The sequence below is a fragment of the Apteryx mantelli genome, chromosome Z, assembly GCF_036417845.1.
Source record: "Apteryx mantelli isolate bAptMan1 chromosome Z, bAptMan1.hap1, whole genome shotgun sequence".
NCBI lineage: Eukaryota > Metazoa > Chordata > Aves > Apterygiformes > Apterygidae > Apteryx > Apteryx mantelli.
Window position 1 is genome coordinate 25,963,221 of NC_090020.1, and position 18,689 is coordinate 25,981,909.

Sequence of the window (18,689 nt, forward strand, 5' to 3'; positions counted from 1 at the left end):
GCATCTACTGTGTTTCCCTCTGCCTTCCAAGTATTAATCCCCATTTATATTTCTGCTCACCTTTTCCATTTGCCCTGACAAAACATCTTATCTGCACACAGCTGTGCTGTTACACACATCTCCTGTTTCTTCCTGGCTTCTGATATATTACAGCAGCCTGGAATTCCCAGTTTAATAATGTTTTGAATTCATTCAGCTGTAAACTTTGGTGGCTCAGGAGCTGCTTCGCATGGGGTTCAGCCTTTCCTGCTAAGAGCTGCACCATCTGGGAGGCAGGTGGGGAAACAACCGAGGGCAGGAGCCACTTACATTGGTGAGTCACCAACATTAGTTGCCTATTCAGACCATGAGCTCTTCAAAATTAATGTGTACTGTTTAATGCACAATACTCAATTCTATAAGTATGTATAATACAAATAGATATTTTTCAATGCTGCCGAAGAGTTTTGGCTATCCAGATCCCTCAGTATTGCCATTAATTAATGGCAGGTGGGCACATCTGACTCCAGAAGTTTTGGCGTGCCTGGAGAACCATTTGTCTTGCTTGAGTTTGTCGTTCTTTGAAACAAGATTAAATCCATTTATATTAAAAGATTAGTTAGAGATATTAGTCAGCCAGCTGTCAGAAATGCTTCACGGCAGATATGACCTGAAATGAGATCATTCTGGTCTCTGAAGGTTTCAGTTATGAGAGTCTGGACCAGGAGAGAATCCTAAATCAAAAGTGTGTATGGCTTTGATGAGATAAATTTTTCTGTTTAGTGTTAAAATCTTTTTACAGAAGATGCTACAGAATACTACTAATGTGGAAGTCTGTATTTTAAACATTTTTGTATGCCACAAGTCAGATCTGGCAAGTATGCTGTGTCTACAGAGTGAACTGACAAATAATACAGAATTTCAGTATTTGCAATGTAACAAATGGAGTGATCCTGATTTCTTTGTTTTTTTCTTACTGTTTGTCTTACCATAGCAACTAGAACCTTACTCAAAGACCAGTATCGCTATTAAACTCAGAACTGTACAAAAACAGAACAAAAAGTAAACCTTGCCTCTCCCAAAAGTTTTTTTGCCTAAGAAAAGAAACAGTAGGTAAAAACAGCCAGCCAGACAGGGAATATAATGAAGCAGTCCTGCCTGACTTATATTGGTCTCAGCACACCAGTTTCCATGTTTTTGTCCATTTTTTATAGGCCTCACAAAAGAAAAAAACCTTTTAAGGAGGAACCCGAAGAAAGACAAACAAGTAACCTTGTGGATGATTATGGGGAGCTTCTTGTATGTGAGAGGCTCAAAGGGGCAGAAGCTAATGCCAATGTTGAGGTAAAGCCAGTTAGGGGAGAAAAAGACTGTGAAAAACATTGAAAGTGAAGACAAACAGCTTATGTTTAATATGACGTGGAGAGGAGAGCTAATGGAGGGATGGAAAAAGAGATGTGTCATGGTCAAAGGTAGGGAACTGATCTTTACGGTAGCTTCAGAGCTGCTATGACAGAGAAGAAGACACATCTGGTCTCAACTAACTAATTAATATTAAGGGAAACTTGCAGCAAGGCTACTGGAACAAAGGAAAAAGACAGTCAATCAAAATAAATTTAGGAAAAATCAGGGTATTTCCTTTTGATTCTCTTGCTTTATTCAACTCTGGAGTTTCCATGTACATTACTCAGAACAGTTCTTCAGAATTTGTCATTGCACTGTAATGAAACATGATGGCACATGGTGTGTTGAGTTTTGTTTTTCAGCAACAGAAGACTCTGCTTTGGTCACCTCAAGTGCAACACAGCCTTTATAAAACTGGCAGACATAACACAGAGTTAAAATCTAAAAAACCCCTAAAAAACATGGTGCTACTGTCAAAAAGAGAAAAAATCTTTACTTGACAAAGTTTATTTTTGGATTTGCATATTTCTGAGCAAGCAACCATTTTACTGTAGTCCTCTAGACTTAATTCTGAAGAAGATTCTGATGAATTTTGCTAGCCAGTTGGAAAAACAGGAATATACTTTGTTTTGTTTGTTCATTTGTTCATCTATAACCTCCTTGCCTTTGTGTATTTGTGTGGGCTTTGCTCACATTGCAGCGGAGATGGGGGAGGCAGGGCGGGGACAGCTGCAAAATTTGGAAGAAGGTACTACACAGGCACCATTTCAAATTTTGTGGAGGTAACTTACTGCAAAAGCTGGTGGCTTCAGGCCTATCTCTGTTTGGACTCCTTTCTCAGACAAAGGATCTAATTCACAGAAGACTGAAGGCAGGAAACCATAAGGATTTTTTGCATTCAGCTAGGATCTTTTGACTATTAGGAACAAATTTAACTAAGGACTAGAGACAGAAGCAAGTAGAAGCTATAAGAAAGAGAGGATTCCCTGAAAACATAAATAAGAGTGCTTAACTATTTATAAGGAACAGAGCCCTGAAAAAAAGAGAAAGCTAACCTTATTTCTGAAGGAAAGCTGGTGGAAAGCTGGTTCTGAAGCACTAGATGTCTCTAATAAGTTGTGATGTTCTGCACACCATATAAAAATGAGTTATGGGAATGATGAATTTCTAAATCAACAATGCAAAAGAAGTCAAAATACCATAAAGTTTATGACCGACCTATGGCTGAATGACCAATTTTGCATTTTGGGATTAGTCAGATCCCTGAGATGAGACCAGACCATGACTGGAATCTGATGCAAACTACCCTGCAAGAAACTACCCAGTGAGTCTGAAAATATAAAACTTGCAGTAAAAGCAGGGCATAAATTGGGTTAAAACTAAGCCAAGTCCTGCACCTTATCAAGACAGCGGATTCCTTGAGGGAGATGGAATGGGGAACCCTGACAGCAAAGGAAGGGTTTGAGAACTTTTTCAAGGAGACAAGGCAGCTTTTGACAGAGTACAGAGCAGAGCTGAGGGAGCCCACTCTTCTGGGATGCCTTGTGCTTTCCCTGAAGCAGAAATCTAACAGAAGGATGGGCAGTCTCCTTGTTCTGGAAATCACAGGTCAAGCTGAAAAAAACCCCCAAATTAGGGCACATGTGCTGGTCAAGAACACTTTTTTTTTTTTTTTTTAAGACCTGAATGAAGCAAATTTTTAAAAGTGGAATGTTTTTCCACTACCTAGAGAAGAAACATTTTGGAAAGAGCCCATGCCAGATATTTTTGCCAACTATTTTCTTTGCTTGATGTGTCCACAGAGGTCTGGCCGTTGTCCTTAGGAAAAGCAGAGAATATGCCTCTGGACATTTAGAAACTGTTTCTGGACACACCACTTCCTTGGGCTACATGTGGCTTGTGGCTGATGTGGAAGTTTCTCTGGAAAATATTATAATAACTTCCTGATTTTTATTGTGGATGCTAAGGTCTGCACACATGGTGTTTTGATCTGGGATGCTGGTAGAGGAGTATGACCAGAGGGTCTGAGGAAGTTTAGGTTGATCTTTGGCCTCTAGGCAAAAGCCAAACAAACAAAATTGTAAATTCTGTATTATAGAACTACTGTTAACACCGCAAAGAGTGCAGGTGAATCACAGTGGGATTCAAGGCACTGCCAGTGTACTAGCCCCTGAAGGAAAGGGGACAAAGGTTTTCTGGAATGGTGAATTATGCAGGAAATCTTGTGTAATCTATCTAGTTTAGCAAGAAGCCTGGGAATGCCATTGTGCAAAATCTACTAATGAACAAGGGATGCAAATCTTATAGTGGTTTTGAGAAACTAAAGAAATGGCACTAATACTCAGCAAACTCAAAACTAAATTGCCTGTGGATAATCTCCAAGGTAGGTGCTACTGCAGTCCTCCTACAATGGAAAGGCTGAAATTAAGGACCTGTATGAGGAAAACCAAAAAATCTTGAACATCATTATGCTTGTTATGAAAGTGGCCATAAACCATTCACTGTCATTGCCTCCAAAGCAGGCAAACATGTTCTCCCCATGCAGAGTTTATTCTTCTAGGTACAAAAGTATGCCTTTCAAATTGTTCAAGAGTGATTATTCAAGGGGCAGATTATGAACATGCTAAGCTGACATTGAAAAAAAACAAACAAACACCACAATAAAGTCTATCATCCCAAAACCTCCTCAGACAAAATGTGGGTTGTGTGAGGGCTACAGTGACAATGCAAGATACCACTAGGGCTATCAGCACAGTGGAGTAGACTCAGTCTCTGTGTCAAGTTAAGGGGAAAAGTTCTAGGTGCTTCATGAGATTCAGGAATGGTAATATGTTAAGTATGTTAAGAGGTTACATGACAGTTATTTAGGAATTTAAAAACTGACTGAATGCAAGGGATCTTTTTACTGGCTTCAAACAACATTGCTAGAAACCTACTAAGGCTTGCGATGAATGCCCAAATTTGCCAAAATTATGAAAAATAAAGGCAAATAACTGAAACAGCATCTGTGGACCATATCATAAACAATACATTTGTTTATAGTGGCTTAAGAAAAAAACTATATAGCTGCTCTGGACTATTCTTAGTAACTTCCCTGAGATCACCTTACAAAAAGATCTGATACTAAAGCAAGTAACTGTGCTTATAAAATGCATCCCTGAGATGTAGATCTTAATACAGACTGTGAGAAAATGAAGAACGTTGTAACTGAGAAAAGCTTAGTGGGCATGAGTTAAAGCAGTTTTTGTTGAAATGCAGATCTCTATAGACTGATGCTAATGCCTATTTCCCTAGAGCTCTCAGCTTGGTAGAAAGTGGCGTTAGAGTGATCTACAAAAAAGGCTTCTGCCAGCCTACATCCCCTTGGTTGCTTTTGTAATCTTGAGGGATGTTTTCAGGAAGTCAGCAGTTCCAGTTTCTCATTGTACCTGATTAATTTGGATGACGACGCAAATGCATGGCCGAAGGGAACTAGCCTTGGGATAGACCAAGGAATCCTATGGAGGGCTGATCTTTCCCGAGCATCTCAGCACGAAACCATTGTGCAACAGCTGTTGAAGCAAGCAAGACCAGATGAACGAAAAGCATTCAACAGGCAGCACAGGGGCTTTAGTCCGTGCTGCCTGCGCTTGGCCACAACAGCTGACCCGGAGGAGGGGACGGAGGGCACCGTGCTGGCGCAGGCGGCACCGCGCCGGGGGACCAGCGGCTACGCGGGGGGGCAGGTGCCGCCCGGAGGGGCCCGGGCGGGAGGAAGGGGCCGCGGGGGGCCCGATGACGCTCGCGCAGCCGGGGCCGGCGGCAGCGCCGCGGAGCAGCGCGGGGGCGGCGGCAGCTCCGCGGGTACCGAGCCCGGCCCCGGCGGCGGGGCGGGAGCCGCCTCGCTCTGCGCAGGCGGGGGCGGGGGGGAAACGTCTTAGCGTGTATAAATACCTGAGGGGGGAGTGAGGAAGATGGTGCCAGGCTCTTCTCCGTGGTGCTCAGTGACAGGCGGAGCGGCAGCAGGCACAAGCTGAAACATAGGAAATTTGACTTAATCATAGAAAAAGACTCCCCCCCCCCCTTTTCTCCCTCTGAGGGTGGCTGAACGCCGGAGCGGGTCGCCCAGAGGGGCCGCGGCGCCTCGGTCCTGGGAGACCCCCAGGCGCCGAGCAACCTGCGGAGGGGCCCTGCGGAGGGGGCCCTGCCGAGCCGCCTGCCCGCCGCCGCGCTCCCCGCTCCCGGGCCCGGGCCGCCGCGGGGCAGAGCGGGGCCGCGCTGCCGCCCGCCGCCGCCGCAGCCCCGGCCCCGGCCGCGCCCCCGCGCCGCCCCCCGCGCCGCCGCCGCCGCCGCCGCCGCCGCCGCGCCCGCCCGCCGCCGCCGGGAAATGCTGCCGCTCTGCCTCCTCGCCGCGCACGGTAAGCGGCGGCGGCGGGCGGGCCGGCGGCGGGGGCCGGCGCCCCGCTGCCCTGCGCTCCGCCGGGCGTGCGGGCGATGCCCGGGGCGATGCCCGGGGCGCCGCGGGTGACCGGGGCTCGCTTTGTCCTTGCAGCGCTGCGGCTCGCCGGGGCGGCCGCGCTCTCGGCCGGCTCCTGCGCCTTCGAGGACAGCGCCTGCGGCTACGAGTGGCACTACGGGCACCTGCCCTGGACCCTCAACGGCGAAGGTGAGGGCGGCGACACCTCCTGTCGCTTTCTCCCCCCGCGGGGGGGGGAGCTCCCTTTCAAGAAATTCCCTTGGGACAGCTTGCCCTCCTCCTAGGCGAAACACGGCTCGAAAATTTCTGTGAAGTAGCGCTGTTGGTTTTTTTCTACCTATATATTGTGTTCTGCCCTGTCGGTGGCTGCTTTTTTCAAAGCAGGAGAGACAATCTTTATGAACAGTATCTTTACGGTATGTTTGATTAAGGCTTTTGTCCATTCTACGGTACCTGCAGTTCAGTAGGAAAAAGATGCACATTCATGTGTCAGTGAGTTATATGCGACTGACTGCAATTCAAAAGGAGAACAAAATCCAGTCAAGACACAGCATTTTCGTGCAACTGTAGCCCTCGATCAAATTCTAGTTTAGACTCCCGTTGATGACAGAATCAGTTGGACCAAACTAAAGACTAGATGAAAGTAAATACAACACGGGTATGACTGGGAAGTAAAATTACTTATTTGGGGTTATGTTTTGGCCAGAATGTCATTCATAAAGCGAAAGTTGCGTTCACACAATAAAGAGGACTATGTGTCTGGGAAGTTTTAAAACTCCAAAACATGAGCCAAGAGTAATGAAGAAGTGAGCACAGATGCAAGGAGGCAAATACCCCTCATCAGTGCTCCATTCAAAACTAGCTGCTTTAGTTTTGTCAGTCCACTTCTCAGCTTATAATAAGGTGCTCTCTTCTGATTTATCCCCAGTTTTCACAAATCCAAAGTAAGCCACCTTAATCATTAATTTTTAGATTAATCATTAGGGTTTGAGAATGTCCCAAGAGCACTGACTTAGCTGTGAGGATGTCATGATTTCCTATTAAAATATTTTTTTTCTCTTCCCTTTTTTTATTTAAAGATAAATAGATTCTCCTGTATTTTTGAAGATAGTAGTTGGAATTTGGTAACTGTCTCTGCTTTCCCTACTGTGCCTGCTAACATCATGCCTCCTGAAGTCGCTTCTCTTGGAAGTAGCACTTCCTTTTTGTGAATAATAGGAAGCCACATGGTAGTGGTATTGATTCAATTCCAAGTGACTGTGAGAGGCTGGGAGTAATACCTGCAGATAGGGTTGTGCAAGATGTTGTGCACATCCATGTTACAGTGTTTCAAGAAACAGGAAAATTAGACCACTGATTTAGATCAGGAACAGCCTAAATTTTTTTGGCCCACAGACCACTAGTTAGGCTGTTGCAGCTTGCTTTTGTTCCATGACCGTAACCATACTGGGTGGCTAATACTACAGCAAAGCTTCTGTCATTGTAGATCTTGTTTTTCAGATATATGTAACTGGACTGTTACACTCTGGCAGCGTATGTGGTATACCAACACTCTTAACAGATATAGTTCTGTCAGTGTTCCCATTATAAACCCTTTTTCCTGCAGTCTGTAATTTAATCATAATATGTCATTCCATGCAGACATTTGGCATGCAAGGTGTTAGCCTCTCTGGAAATGCATTCGCAGAATTATAACTAAATATAGTTGAAAATGGTTCATTCAAATCTATGAAGCGGGTGTGCAAAATGAGTCTTCCTCAGATACTTTTACTCTCTTATTTAATATGACCCTGTCCCGCTTGGTAATACCAGGCCCTGGTGTTTGCAGGTCTCTGATCAGCGTCAGTACATGTGGTGATTTACCAGCACAGTGGAGGAAGTGAAGGATGGGAGTGGTGGTTTAGCTTTGAATTGTTCCATTTCTTGCATAAGTTCAAAATCTTTTATTTTAAAATAAAATTAGGAGATTGTACTGTATATAACCCTGTACCCTAAAAGTGACTATGTGACTTGCAGTGTTAGTTCTTCATCTTATAAACCTCTCAGTAGTGTGGTCTTGTGCCAAATTGTTGAGATGCTGTAAATATAGCTGAAATCCTGCCCAGAAATTTCCATTCCATACTTGAAAGATTTTTGCCCAGTTGCCAAGGGATCCAGTATCTTCTGAAGGGCCAGACACAGTTGGAAATATGAGGCTAAATTTTGCTTTTGTTTACAGCTGTGCATTCCCACTTAAACCAGTAGGTTTCTAGGGTTCAGCTGATTTTTTAATGTCTTTGGCTTCTCCCTACTATTCTGGTAGTTCCGGGATAAAAGGTTTTTTTCTGTGTTTAATTTTATCATTTTTATAATTGGAAGACATGTTTTTTTTACCTTAATTTTTGATACATATAATTGAGTGACATTGCAGAGCCCATTTTAGTCTAAGCACAGAAGGAAATAATACTAAAATGGATAGAAGTTCTGCTTTAGGCACAACTTGCAAATTGGCCTCTAATGTGTCTGCTGTTCCATAGTTAGTATGTGTCCGGTGGATCTGTATTCTCATAATCTTCTGCTTCATGCTCTCCCATACGGGTCTGAATTCAGGAGTGGGACCCTTAAGTATAACCGTCAAGGTGCCCTTCTTAACTGTTAGCTTCTCGAGTCAGTCATCTGCTAACTCGATGTCTACGGTTCGGAATGATAACGATCTTAGCAGACCATCACCAAGCACACACCAGTGTGCAAATTAGGCTCGGTTCAGGATGCAAACCTCTGGGGAGCTTGCCTGGGGTGGGAAGCGCGCCCCGCTGTGGGGCCGAGCCCCAGCTGGGTACGTACAGCACCGTGCTGCCGGCAGCGCGTTTCCTAGCGCGCCAGTCCTGTTCTCAGGGTAAGCGGTGTGGAGGGTGGCGAATCCAGGGCAAACTTGACGTGTTTGGCGAAGTGGCTGTTTGTTTGTAGGTTACCAACCACACAAGAAACACAGTAAGGTCGTTGCTCAGGAAAAGGGCTGCGTTATGTAACCCTGCGTCTGAAATCTGATGAGCAACAGATGATTTCGTATGTGTACAGTGGAGCCGTAATGAGCTATGCCAGCTCTGAATGATTTGGTAGTACACACAAACCATACACATAAAGATGTTAACGGCGTGTGGTAGGTTTAGGGGTGTAGGCACACTCCCATGTTAGCATGAATATTCTTGCCTTCACAATGCCTCTGAACAGGGAATTTATGTTAAAAAAAAAAAAATCTAGCTGTGGAATATAAGACAAAGATCAAACTCCTTGGACTCAATTAATTGGTGAGAAACTTAGAAAGCAGACCTATATTCAGCACTGCAGTGGTGCTTAAAGATAGTCGAGGAGCTGTAATTCCAAGTTGCTTAGCACTAACATCTGCAGGTAAATGTAGCATGAGTTCATGTGTGGTTACCTTGGGGCATAAAGCTTTGTGGATTCATAGTGGCCAGTTTCTATAGGAATTTACTGTTGTGTCAGCAGAATGCATGTCAGCAAAATACATGATGTGTTACTGGTGAAAGACTTAATTTTACTACAGAGTGTCAAACTTTGTATGATAGGCTTTTATCAAATAACCTTGAGATTTTGTTTAACCAGATCAGGCATTTATTTCAGAAAATACCCACGCTTCGTAAATGTAGTGATGTACTCTATTAAGCAAAAGATTGCTTTCTTTCTTCGCTCCCTATGACAAACCCGCCATATCCCCCTCTAAAGGATGAGGCTGCGTTGCTTTCGCACGAAGGAAGATGCTGTGTGTAACAGGCAGTAATCCGCAGTAGAGTAATAAATAAAGCTGTATAGACCCACCAGGAATCGAAGTAGGGGACTGTCTGAATGAAGTGGGCTGTCTTCCGTCAGTCGCAGCCATACTGGAGGGCTGAATTTCGTCCTTTTTTGCTTTCCTCCCAGCCCTTTCCAGCGCAGGGCTAGCCATAACCTAATGGTAAGAACATTCTGCGCATAGCAGTGTTATAAATTAGTTTCATTAGACACAATAACCATGGCACATCTTTTTTATGACTCTGGACGATTTATTTACACTTCTGCCAAGAATAGCTGTACAGCATTTTATGTGCTGGTGTCTGTGGGTATGTTTTGTTCTCAGTTTCCCTTCAGTTTAAGAGACTTTTTTAATAGAGCTGGAAATAATGGGCATTTGGGCTGTCAGCTCAAATTTGCACTAATGGAGTTTTTGTGCTGCATGTGTTTGACTGGATTTAAACATTAGATAAGAAATCTGTCTGTTACCCCTGCAAGCTACAGGGAAAAGAGACCATTTATTCTAGCAATGTGCTCTGAAAAGAGGGTGATCTTGGCTAAATGTGCCCGTGCACGGCCAGTTGTGGGCTTGGAGCTATTTTAGTGTTACCAGCACTTGTACAGGTCTGTCCTTATCACCTTTGCTCTACTGTGGAGAGCTGTCGAGCAACTTTCAATGTCCATCTTCTGTAATGAGCCATGTGAACTGAACCGCTGAAGCTGTGACTGGTGGTTGCTATGGCCTTATGCATCTGGCTGTCATATGTTCAGTGACAACTTTAAGTGCATGTTTTGTTTTTTGTGCTGCTTTGCTTCTAAAATTCCAGAAATGTGTATTACTTTGAGCCTCATATCTCCAAGGATACATTTTTAATAGCAAGCATTTCAGAGTTTTAGAGTAACTTTTTCTCTTTCTGCAATATTCCAAAGATTAGAAGACATATCCTTGAAAAGAAATAGACTTCATTCAGAATAGTGATGTAATGAATTATGATGTACTCCACCAATTTAAGGATCCTTAAAATCCATAAGAAGAACTTTTCTTCTTAAAACATGCCTGATTTCTGTTACAGCAGTCCAAGACTCAGTTTCTTTGGTTTATTCTAAATGGGAGTCAATCAGGTAAGTTTATGGTAACTAAGCAACATCACTAACATAGTGTCAGGAAACTGAAGTTTGTCTTTTGGGACATGTGTATCATATAGTTACACTTGAAAATGATTTTAAGATGAAAAATAATTTCAAGAAGCAGACCAGCCATCAAAGAGCTTCAGATAAGTCAGGCACAAGAGCAGAAACATGAGGAATCTCTAATCTAAACTCTGCCTGCATACCATTTAAACAGCTTGTATTTACAGCTGTGTCCTATGATTTAAAGCTGACCTCTTTTGACCTAAACTCTCCCATCTTGAGCACCACATCATTTGGGTGTAAATACAGAGTAATGAAACGGGTAATCACTAGTGACCAGTCAGTTGTGTTAGTTTTATGTACACCTGTCCGCAGTACTTTCCTGTACCTGGGAAACTATATAATTTTTAAATGTGTCTATGAAAAGGGTGTAACATCACTGGCTTTATCAGACAAGTGGCCTTGCTGTGATCATGATAAACGTGAATTTGGGAGGAAAGGAGAGTGTAACTCAGGCAGGCTTGTGCCAGCTGGTATCCAGATGTGGCAGAGCCAGGCTAGCGTAGCACGTGCTAGCTCACCTGAGAGACCTTTGGCTGATAAATTCGCTCTGCCGGGGAGCTTAGTGGTTTGGGTCTCGTCAGCCTGGACGTCTCTGTCCTGAATGCCATTTCACAGAGTAGAGGTGCCATTAGAATGGGCTCACAACCTGCTTTGCCTTGTCCTGATAATGAAAACGTTTGCCTTTCTGGACAAAAGAATTGCATTTGGAGTGACAGACCTCTCTTTCCTAATCTCCCCAGAGAAAGAAAAAACCAAAGGCTTACTCTCTCAGCGATGCACTCAGGCTCTTATGCTCTTCTTATTCCTTCCTTCATCGGTGGTGTTATTTCTCCTGTGCACTCAACTTCGACCGCTCAGCTCATTTCTTTTGCTATTTTCTTGTGCAGTCTGTCAGTGTCAGCTTGGTACCATGTGTTAGTGGTGCCATTCAGCCTTGTTCCAGCCTCACCCCTTGTGAGGCAACCTGATGCTTTGCTTGCCCAGATATAACCTCCTGCTCTGGGCTCTTGAGCAATAGGATTTTCCCTGAGCCTTGTCTGAATTATGGTTATTAGCATGCTTTTAGCTCATTTCTAGAGGCAGGTCTTGTGCAGGAAGGGGGCCAAGGGGTCCCCATGCACTTTACGTTCATGGAGGGCTTCAGCAGCAGCTGGCTGTGGGTGAGACTTTTGCTAAGTCTTGGCTTTGCATCTGCAGTAGGAGAACAAACAAATCCTAAATTGTTATCAGTGCATCACTGGATGAGAGATGACTTTCAAAGCATTCCTTCCGCTCCACAAGACAGTAATGTTCTCAGATGCATATTTTCACTTACAGCTGTTAGTGATTCAGTGCTTAGGGAATTAGCAATCTATTTTAGTGTATTTTACACTGAGCCATGGAGGTTGGCGACAAGAGAGGGAGGACAGCTGTTACAACGTTCTTGTTTACTGAATATACCTGCTACTCTTCACAATGGGCTGGACTTTATTTAGATTTGAAAACAACTGAAAATAGCTAATTTGCCACTAGAAATTGATTTGGGGCAACAGCTGGGACAGTTGTCACAGGTAATATTGAACAGAGTAATAGCAGCGTACATGCACTGATTCTTTAAATCTATATGAGAAAACTGTAGGAGGAAAAAAGGATGTTGGGGAGAGGTGATGGAGGCCAAAGCACCTCAGTCAAGTAAATATTTTGCATGTAACCCCAAAGAAAGGCTGATTCCCTCCAGCCGGCAAGGTTTCCTGCTCACTGCTAGGATGGAGCAACTTGTGTGATTCTGTCAGCGGTGCGGTGCTGTAAAGCCACACTTCCTGAAAACTACTTTGCAGCTTCGCATGCCAAAATGCTGCAAGTTTACAAAAATATTCTTATTCAACACAGAAAACCAGGGGTGTGTCTGTGCAGCAGCCAGTGCTGTGATTTCAGCTCATGCAGACACAGCTGAGCTAGCCTTAAGTTATAAGGCAGCTGAGCGTGTTGGCGGCACAGCCTGCCTGGAGAGACTAATGTCATATCACTGTGGGCTTGCATGAGTGGGAAAAGTGACCGTGCACACAGGTTGTGTGACAGGTTGCTGTGGTCTGAGCTCGTCTCAGTCGAGCGCTGGAGGCTGAGGTAGGGCTTCCTGCCTGGACACAGCTGCTGCCGCTGGCCCTCGTGGAGATGGATAGGGCCCAGTGCTAGGAAATCGCTCTAGCTTTGTACTGCTTTGTTCTCCATTGATAGGAAATTAAACTGTGTTTTCAGCTTTTTGTCATAGACAGGATGGACAAGGGGACTTGTTAGTGAAGTTTGCTGAAACACATCTATAAAGAGACAAAATTGCTTGCTGAAACAGCTAGAAATATTTTTAAATTTCTGAAAAAATTGAAGAGGTAAATGAATCAAACTCTAGACTTTCTGCTTAGCAATTTCAGGATGCAAGGTATGAATCTTTATATACAGGAAATCAGAATCAGTAAAACTGCTGACAGGCAATATAAACTCCTTTGGAGTCATTCAGCTTATTACACTGTGCAGATACTCATCTTGAAATAGAAGGGGAGCGCCAGTCATTTGCCTCTTTTTTTTTTTTTTTTCCCTGAGGGAAGGGGAAGTCAATTCCCTGTATAAATTCTGGAGTGAATATGGGTCTAGATTTGTAGTGAGAAGAAATGAGTTTGCGCTCGTACTGAAGGGTCACCACAGACATTTCAGAAACATTTTTACTGTTAAAAATGACTTATTTTTTCACCTTGCATATGGTACAAACTCTGTTCACAGGTGTAACCAAATGAGCCTGAATGTGTCCAAATAGTCTTATACAGGATGCTATCGAGTGGAAATCTTTGAGCGCTTATTGCGGGGTGGGGAGGGAGTGGAGGGAAAAAAGCTAAAAGTAGTTACAATTAGTTGTCTTGTCCCCCTGCCTTTTTTGGTTGTTTTCTCATTTTATTACCTTCTGAGATTTTTCAACTCCAGCCAGAGTGTTAGATCAGTACAGGCAACACTATAATTCGCTAACTCATTAAACTCATCAAACGGTGTCAAGCCTTGTACTGTTACATCTAAAGAAAATACGCTGCGAAAAACCAGAGATATTTTCCTTTAATCTTTTAGTTTTTACTGTCTTAATATTCCTTTGTAAAAGTAATGCAACAGAAGGTCAGATAAAAGGTCAGTGTAGTCATCCTTGTAGCTTAATACCATTTGCTTTGATTGCTTAAAAGCCTCTATATCATTTGAATGTATTTTATTACTCCCATTTAGAAGACTAAATGTCTTTTTCTTTCTCCTTCCCTGTGTTTCCATGCCAAAGTTTCAAGTCTGATTATGGTAGAATTTGTTCCTGTTGTAATCAACCCAAAGACTCCTACAATTTTTACGCAACAATATATATGCCTGCCATTTTAACGATGTTCTTTGATTAACAGATCACTTCTTCTATGAGTATGCAGCTGTTGCTGCAGCACGCTTTCTTTTGGCAAACACGGCTCGAGATCCGTATGTCAGATGACTGTAGTAGGTAGAATAATTGTGTTGGTGCACTTTGAATGTTGTTTTAAATAGATGTATTTTCAGATAAAGTATGAACTACATGTTACTAACACTTTGCTCAGTACTGAAAGCCTCGCAAGTCTTAGTAGGAAAATATCCATGAATCACAGTAATCAGATTTCCATTTGAAATATCAGCCAAAGTCTTCTAGGAAACACAGATTCCACAGTTTTCAATTAGTGAACTGTTAAAATACTTCAAGAGGCTCTGTTGTGACTTTATGAGTTTCCTTAAACCTGCTGGGCCATAAACTGTATTTCATATCAAAAAAGTGGAAAGAGCTACAGAAATGAGAGGAGCAGATTACAGCTGTTGTACACAAAACCATAGCGAGATGCACAGTTAATAAAGGAAGTCATTCTCCATGTTTCGTTTCAGAATGGTACAGTTTTCTCAACCTTTCTCTCTTTGGCGTTACGTCATAACAATTGCTCAAAACTCTTTGGAGGGTGGGCCTTGTCTAGCGCCCACCCACCTTGAACAAAGAGCGAAGCAAACTTCTGGGCGACGATGGTGCCTTGAGGAATGCTCTTGCCCTTCAACTGTGGAGCAGGTCCACCTGCAGTAAAAAGTCATGGCTAGGAGCAGGGAGACATTCAGCATGAACTGCTTCCCTCACAGACAGCCCTTCTACCTGCTCTGTGAACAGGCAGAAGATCTGCCTGTTGTCTGATCATAACGTTAAAGATGGTGTTTTAACTCCTGTAGCTAAGAACAAAGTTTAGATTAACTATGTTAACGCTTTTATAGTAGCAATAAAGCTTCAAGTGCTTCACAAAGATCTGCAAGTAGAAATTCTCTGGCAATGTAGAGACAGGTAAAGTAAATTGCTCAGTGATTCCCCGATTCATTTGTAGATCTTGCAGTGAAAACATGTCTCCTTTCACAGGACCATGTTTCTTCTAGCCTGGATCATGGCTTTTTCCCTTTCAGTAGCAATCATGAACCTGGCTTGAGAAGCCCATTAAAGAGGGTTGGTTTCAGCATGTGTGATCAGGACTCTGCCTGGAGTGGGGAACTGTGATATATGGGAAGCATGTAAACATCTTTTTAATCATTGGGATTTTACGGCTGTCTTTTCACTTCAGAGTCGGATGCTGAGTTTGGTGCCTGGCTGTGGGAATGCGGGCTAGTCTTGCATCCGTTTGAGTAGCCATAAGGCAAAGTCACTTCTGAGTTAAAGTCCTCATGGATACTTCAAGACCTGTGAGTGCTGCAAGGTCTTCTGGGAGCATATTGCAAGTTTCTTGTGCTGTGGTAAACAGAGGTTCTCTAATTCTTTTCCAGTATATTGCAGAAAAAGTCATCAGTTCTGGGCATAGGTTTAGAATTGCTGGAAATCATTAGACGATGGCAGAAATTTGGTGATGTAGCTTGCACCCTTAGCTGGTATAGGAAGGTTACAGCTCAAGGGAAGCAGGCATGGCTTCAAACCCATACTCCCAGCCATGCTACTTAATCTGGGCTGAAAGCCCATGAGAGGGGCTCTCTCTGCATGTTAATAGGGAAGAGACATTTACAGGAGTGCTAGCTAGTGCTTTAGAAAAGCTTAAGAAGTCTCTGAATTGATATTATCACCTGGAATTGTATATTTCCATAGCTGCTGCTGTACTGCTAACTGTTCCTGCTTCCCAGTGTTTTGTAGCTGGGTTTCGAATAGCGCTACGCTCCCCTCAGTGGAAGGGCAGCCACTTCTGTTGCTCTTCTTTGCCTATGGTTTTCACACTGTATTTCCCGTGTACCTTTAGGCTAGAGGCACTGTTAAATTAGTATCCTTAGCAGGGTAGAAGGGAGCCATAAATTCAGGGGATGTAAAAGGAGGAACACAACTTCCTTACTGCATGAGGTGGGCTGAAAATATGTCTGGGGAAGAGTGTGGAAAGGCTGGGTGGGCAATAGATACTTTTTTTTAATGTCCGTGTGGGTATTGGTCCATACCACTAAACCTCCCAGGAGTCAGTAGTCCTGCCCTTAGGAGGGAGAATGTGACTGAGCCTTTCTGAGCAAAAAAACCATGAATTCTGCTTTAATTTTTCCTTTCCTTATGCTTTTGCACAGAGATGATAATTTGGTTTGTGGGGTATTTTCTTTGGAAATCAATAATGCTGACTTTCCTGGGGAGTTATAAATAACACTGTGACTTTTCCCTGACTCTTTATTTCCTGTTTCGGATGTTGGCAGAACTTGGATGGCACAGCTTTATTGCAGTAACTGGGTATGACAGCATCTCAGCCAGAAGATTTTGGCTAACACTTGGATTTTTTGAGCTGCCTCTGGTATGCTTTCTGTGCTTCAGAAATCTGGTTTGTTTAAGTTCATATACATGCTGTGTAAAACAATATGTAAATATGGTGCAGGGGCTTCATCTAGAAAATCTGAATGGAGTAAAGTATAATAGGAAAACACAGGAGGAAAATCTACTTTTTTTTCCCACAAGGAAAGGGGCATGTCTCCTGTTGTAAGGGAAGATAGAACTAATGAACTAAATCTTGAGTTCTGTGTTTAAAAATCTTTCTGAGGCAACAGTGATTATTATTATTATGTTTTTTATTACTGATGACATTTGCAAGACTATATTCTTTGAGCCGTTGTTGCTTTGTTAAAGGGATGGCAACATGCGTGGTGGCCAAGGTGTGGGTGGTGCAGAAGCAGAGCTGTTCTGTGGCATCGCTGCTCCCTCACTGCCTGTGTGCTGTGGTGGACAGCGGAAGTGCCCCAAAAGCATACATTAAAACTGTTTTCAAAAGGGGGCAAAAACAGAATTTGTCTCTTTTGCCTTTTTGGTGTATAAAGGCACCTTAGCTGGGACCAGTTTAGAAATACTAAATCTTGGCTTCTCTTGCTGGAGGACTTACTAGAAACCTTGCTGTTGAGGCTACATTGCATTACAAGCAATGAGAAGCTGAGGAAAAGGAAAGAGGGCTTCTAGTGTCTATCTGAAGCACTTGGAATACTGTTAGCACATATCTACTTTTCACCTACCTGGAAGCACTGTTCTTTTTTTGTTAAACTTTCAATACCTTCACCTTTTTTACTGAAAACTAAGAAAAATCCTATTTCAGTGATCTTTCAGAGTTCTCCACTCACAGCAGAGAGGATAAGAATTTCTGGTGTTTTTTAAGGTAAAAAATAGAAAAGTGACATGTATGTGTACGTGCTTGCATTCTTGTAAGTGTATATGCGTATGAATGCTCGGCACCTTCATTCGAGAGAGGAAATAGGAGGTTTTTTTGCAGGTCCCCTGTTAGATAAAGGATCTCTCAATTGCTATTAACAGGAGATGGAAAATTTGTTCCTTACTGGTGTTTTTCTGGCTTGATGCATTATAGGGAGGTTTATCATCATGCAGTTAAAGTTTTCTGGTGCTCATGACTGCAACATTTCAGGAAGAAACAGATCAGTTAAGGCATGGTGCACTCTGATGCATTTTGCAGAAGGGTTTGTTCTTCATCATTTCCTATCTTTCTAGTAATGTGATAATCTAGACTTTTTGGAGTGTAAACACATGTCTTTGGTGTGTGCTGTTTTACACATGGCTCTTATGCTGGACAAGCTTTTGCGAAATAGTCCTGCTCTGTCTAATCACTCTTGGCAGATCACTCTGCAAATGAACCTCCTTAACTGAGAGCACCGTCTCGTAGCTGCTTAGCCAAAGTGAGTTGGGTTCATTTTAGGCCATATGACAGAGTCACAATTATATCTGACAGTAATTGGCATCTTTGTCTAGTGGAGTCAGCAGGGAGGTGGATGAGTGAATGGATACGGGCTCTGGATTGCTCTCTCATATCATCAGAATAGGCTCAGGCGAGTGATGAAGCAGATGTAGCATTTCTGCACTGTCTGCCTTGCATCTGCTCTGGAAACAGAGGCCTTAATTCTCTAGGGCCATGTAACCCCAAATTAACCTGCTGTTCATCATCCCGTATTTATTGCTGTTGTCTGCTCTTAGCAAGTCACTTCTCTTCTTCCCCCATGTGGCAGGTGCCTAACATACAGACAAATGTATTCCCTGCCTTAAACATGTACAGCCTTGTGGCACAGTGACAAAAATTTAGAAGTTCTGGATAGGGGCTGAAATAGGAAGATCAGAGACTCTAAGGCACATTTCCATGTGTCAAGCCATGCTCGACAATCTTGCTGCCCAGTAGGTTAAGTTCGATCCATCTCATCCCAGGAAAATCATACCTAAGTACTCAGGTGATAGCCGATTTTGTCCTGTATGATTATGGCAGAACAGCAGAGGGAATTTGTAGCAGAGCTGGGCTAATGCCACTGTTTTTACCTCTCGCCTTTCCTCTAAACTCGGCGTCACCTTCCAGCCCTATAGTTTGGTGCCGTGCTTGGAGGGCTTAGAGTTCAGCAG

The 18,689-nt window shown here is 43.3% G+C and overlaps 1 protein-coding gene across 1 annotated transcript in view; it reads left to right on the top strand.

Annotated features, from left to right (window-relative positions):
- The first annotated feature begins 5,868 nt into the window (after window positions 1-5,868).
- MAMDC2 (MAM domain containing 2) overlaps window positions 5,869-18,689 on the top strand; it is a 66,571-nt gene continuing 53,750 nt past the window's right edge. The window contains exon 1 of the mRNA XM_067316039.1: window positions 5,869-6,028. Coding sequence (XP_067172140.1) covers window positions 5,869-6,028 — 160 coding nt within the window. The remainder of the gene's footprint in view (window positions 6,029-18,689) is intronic.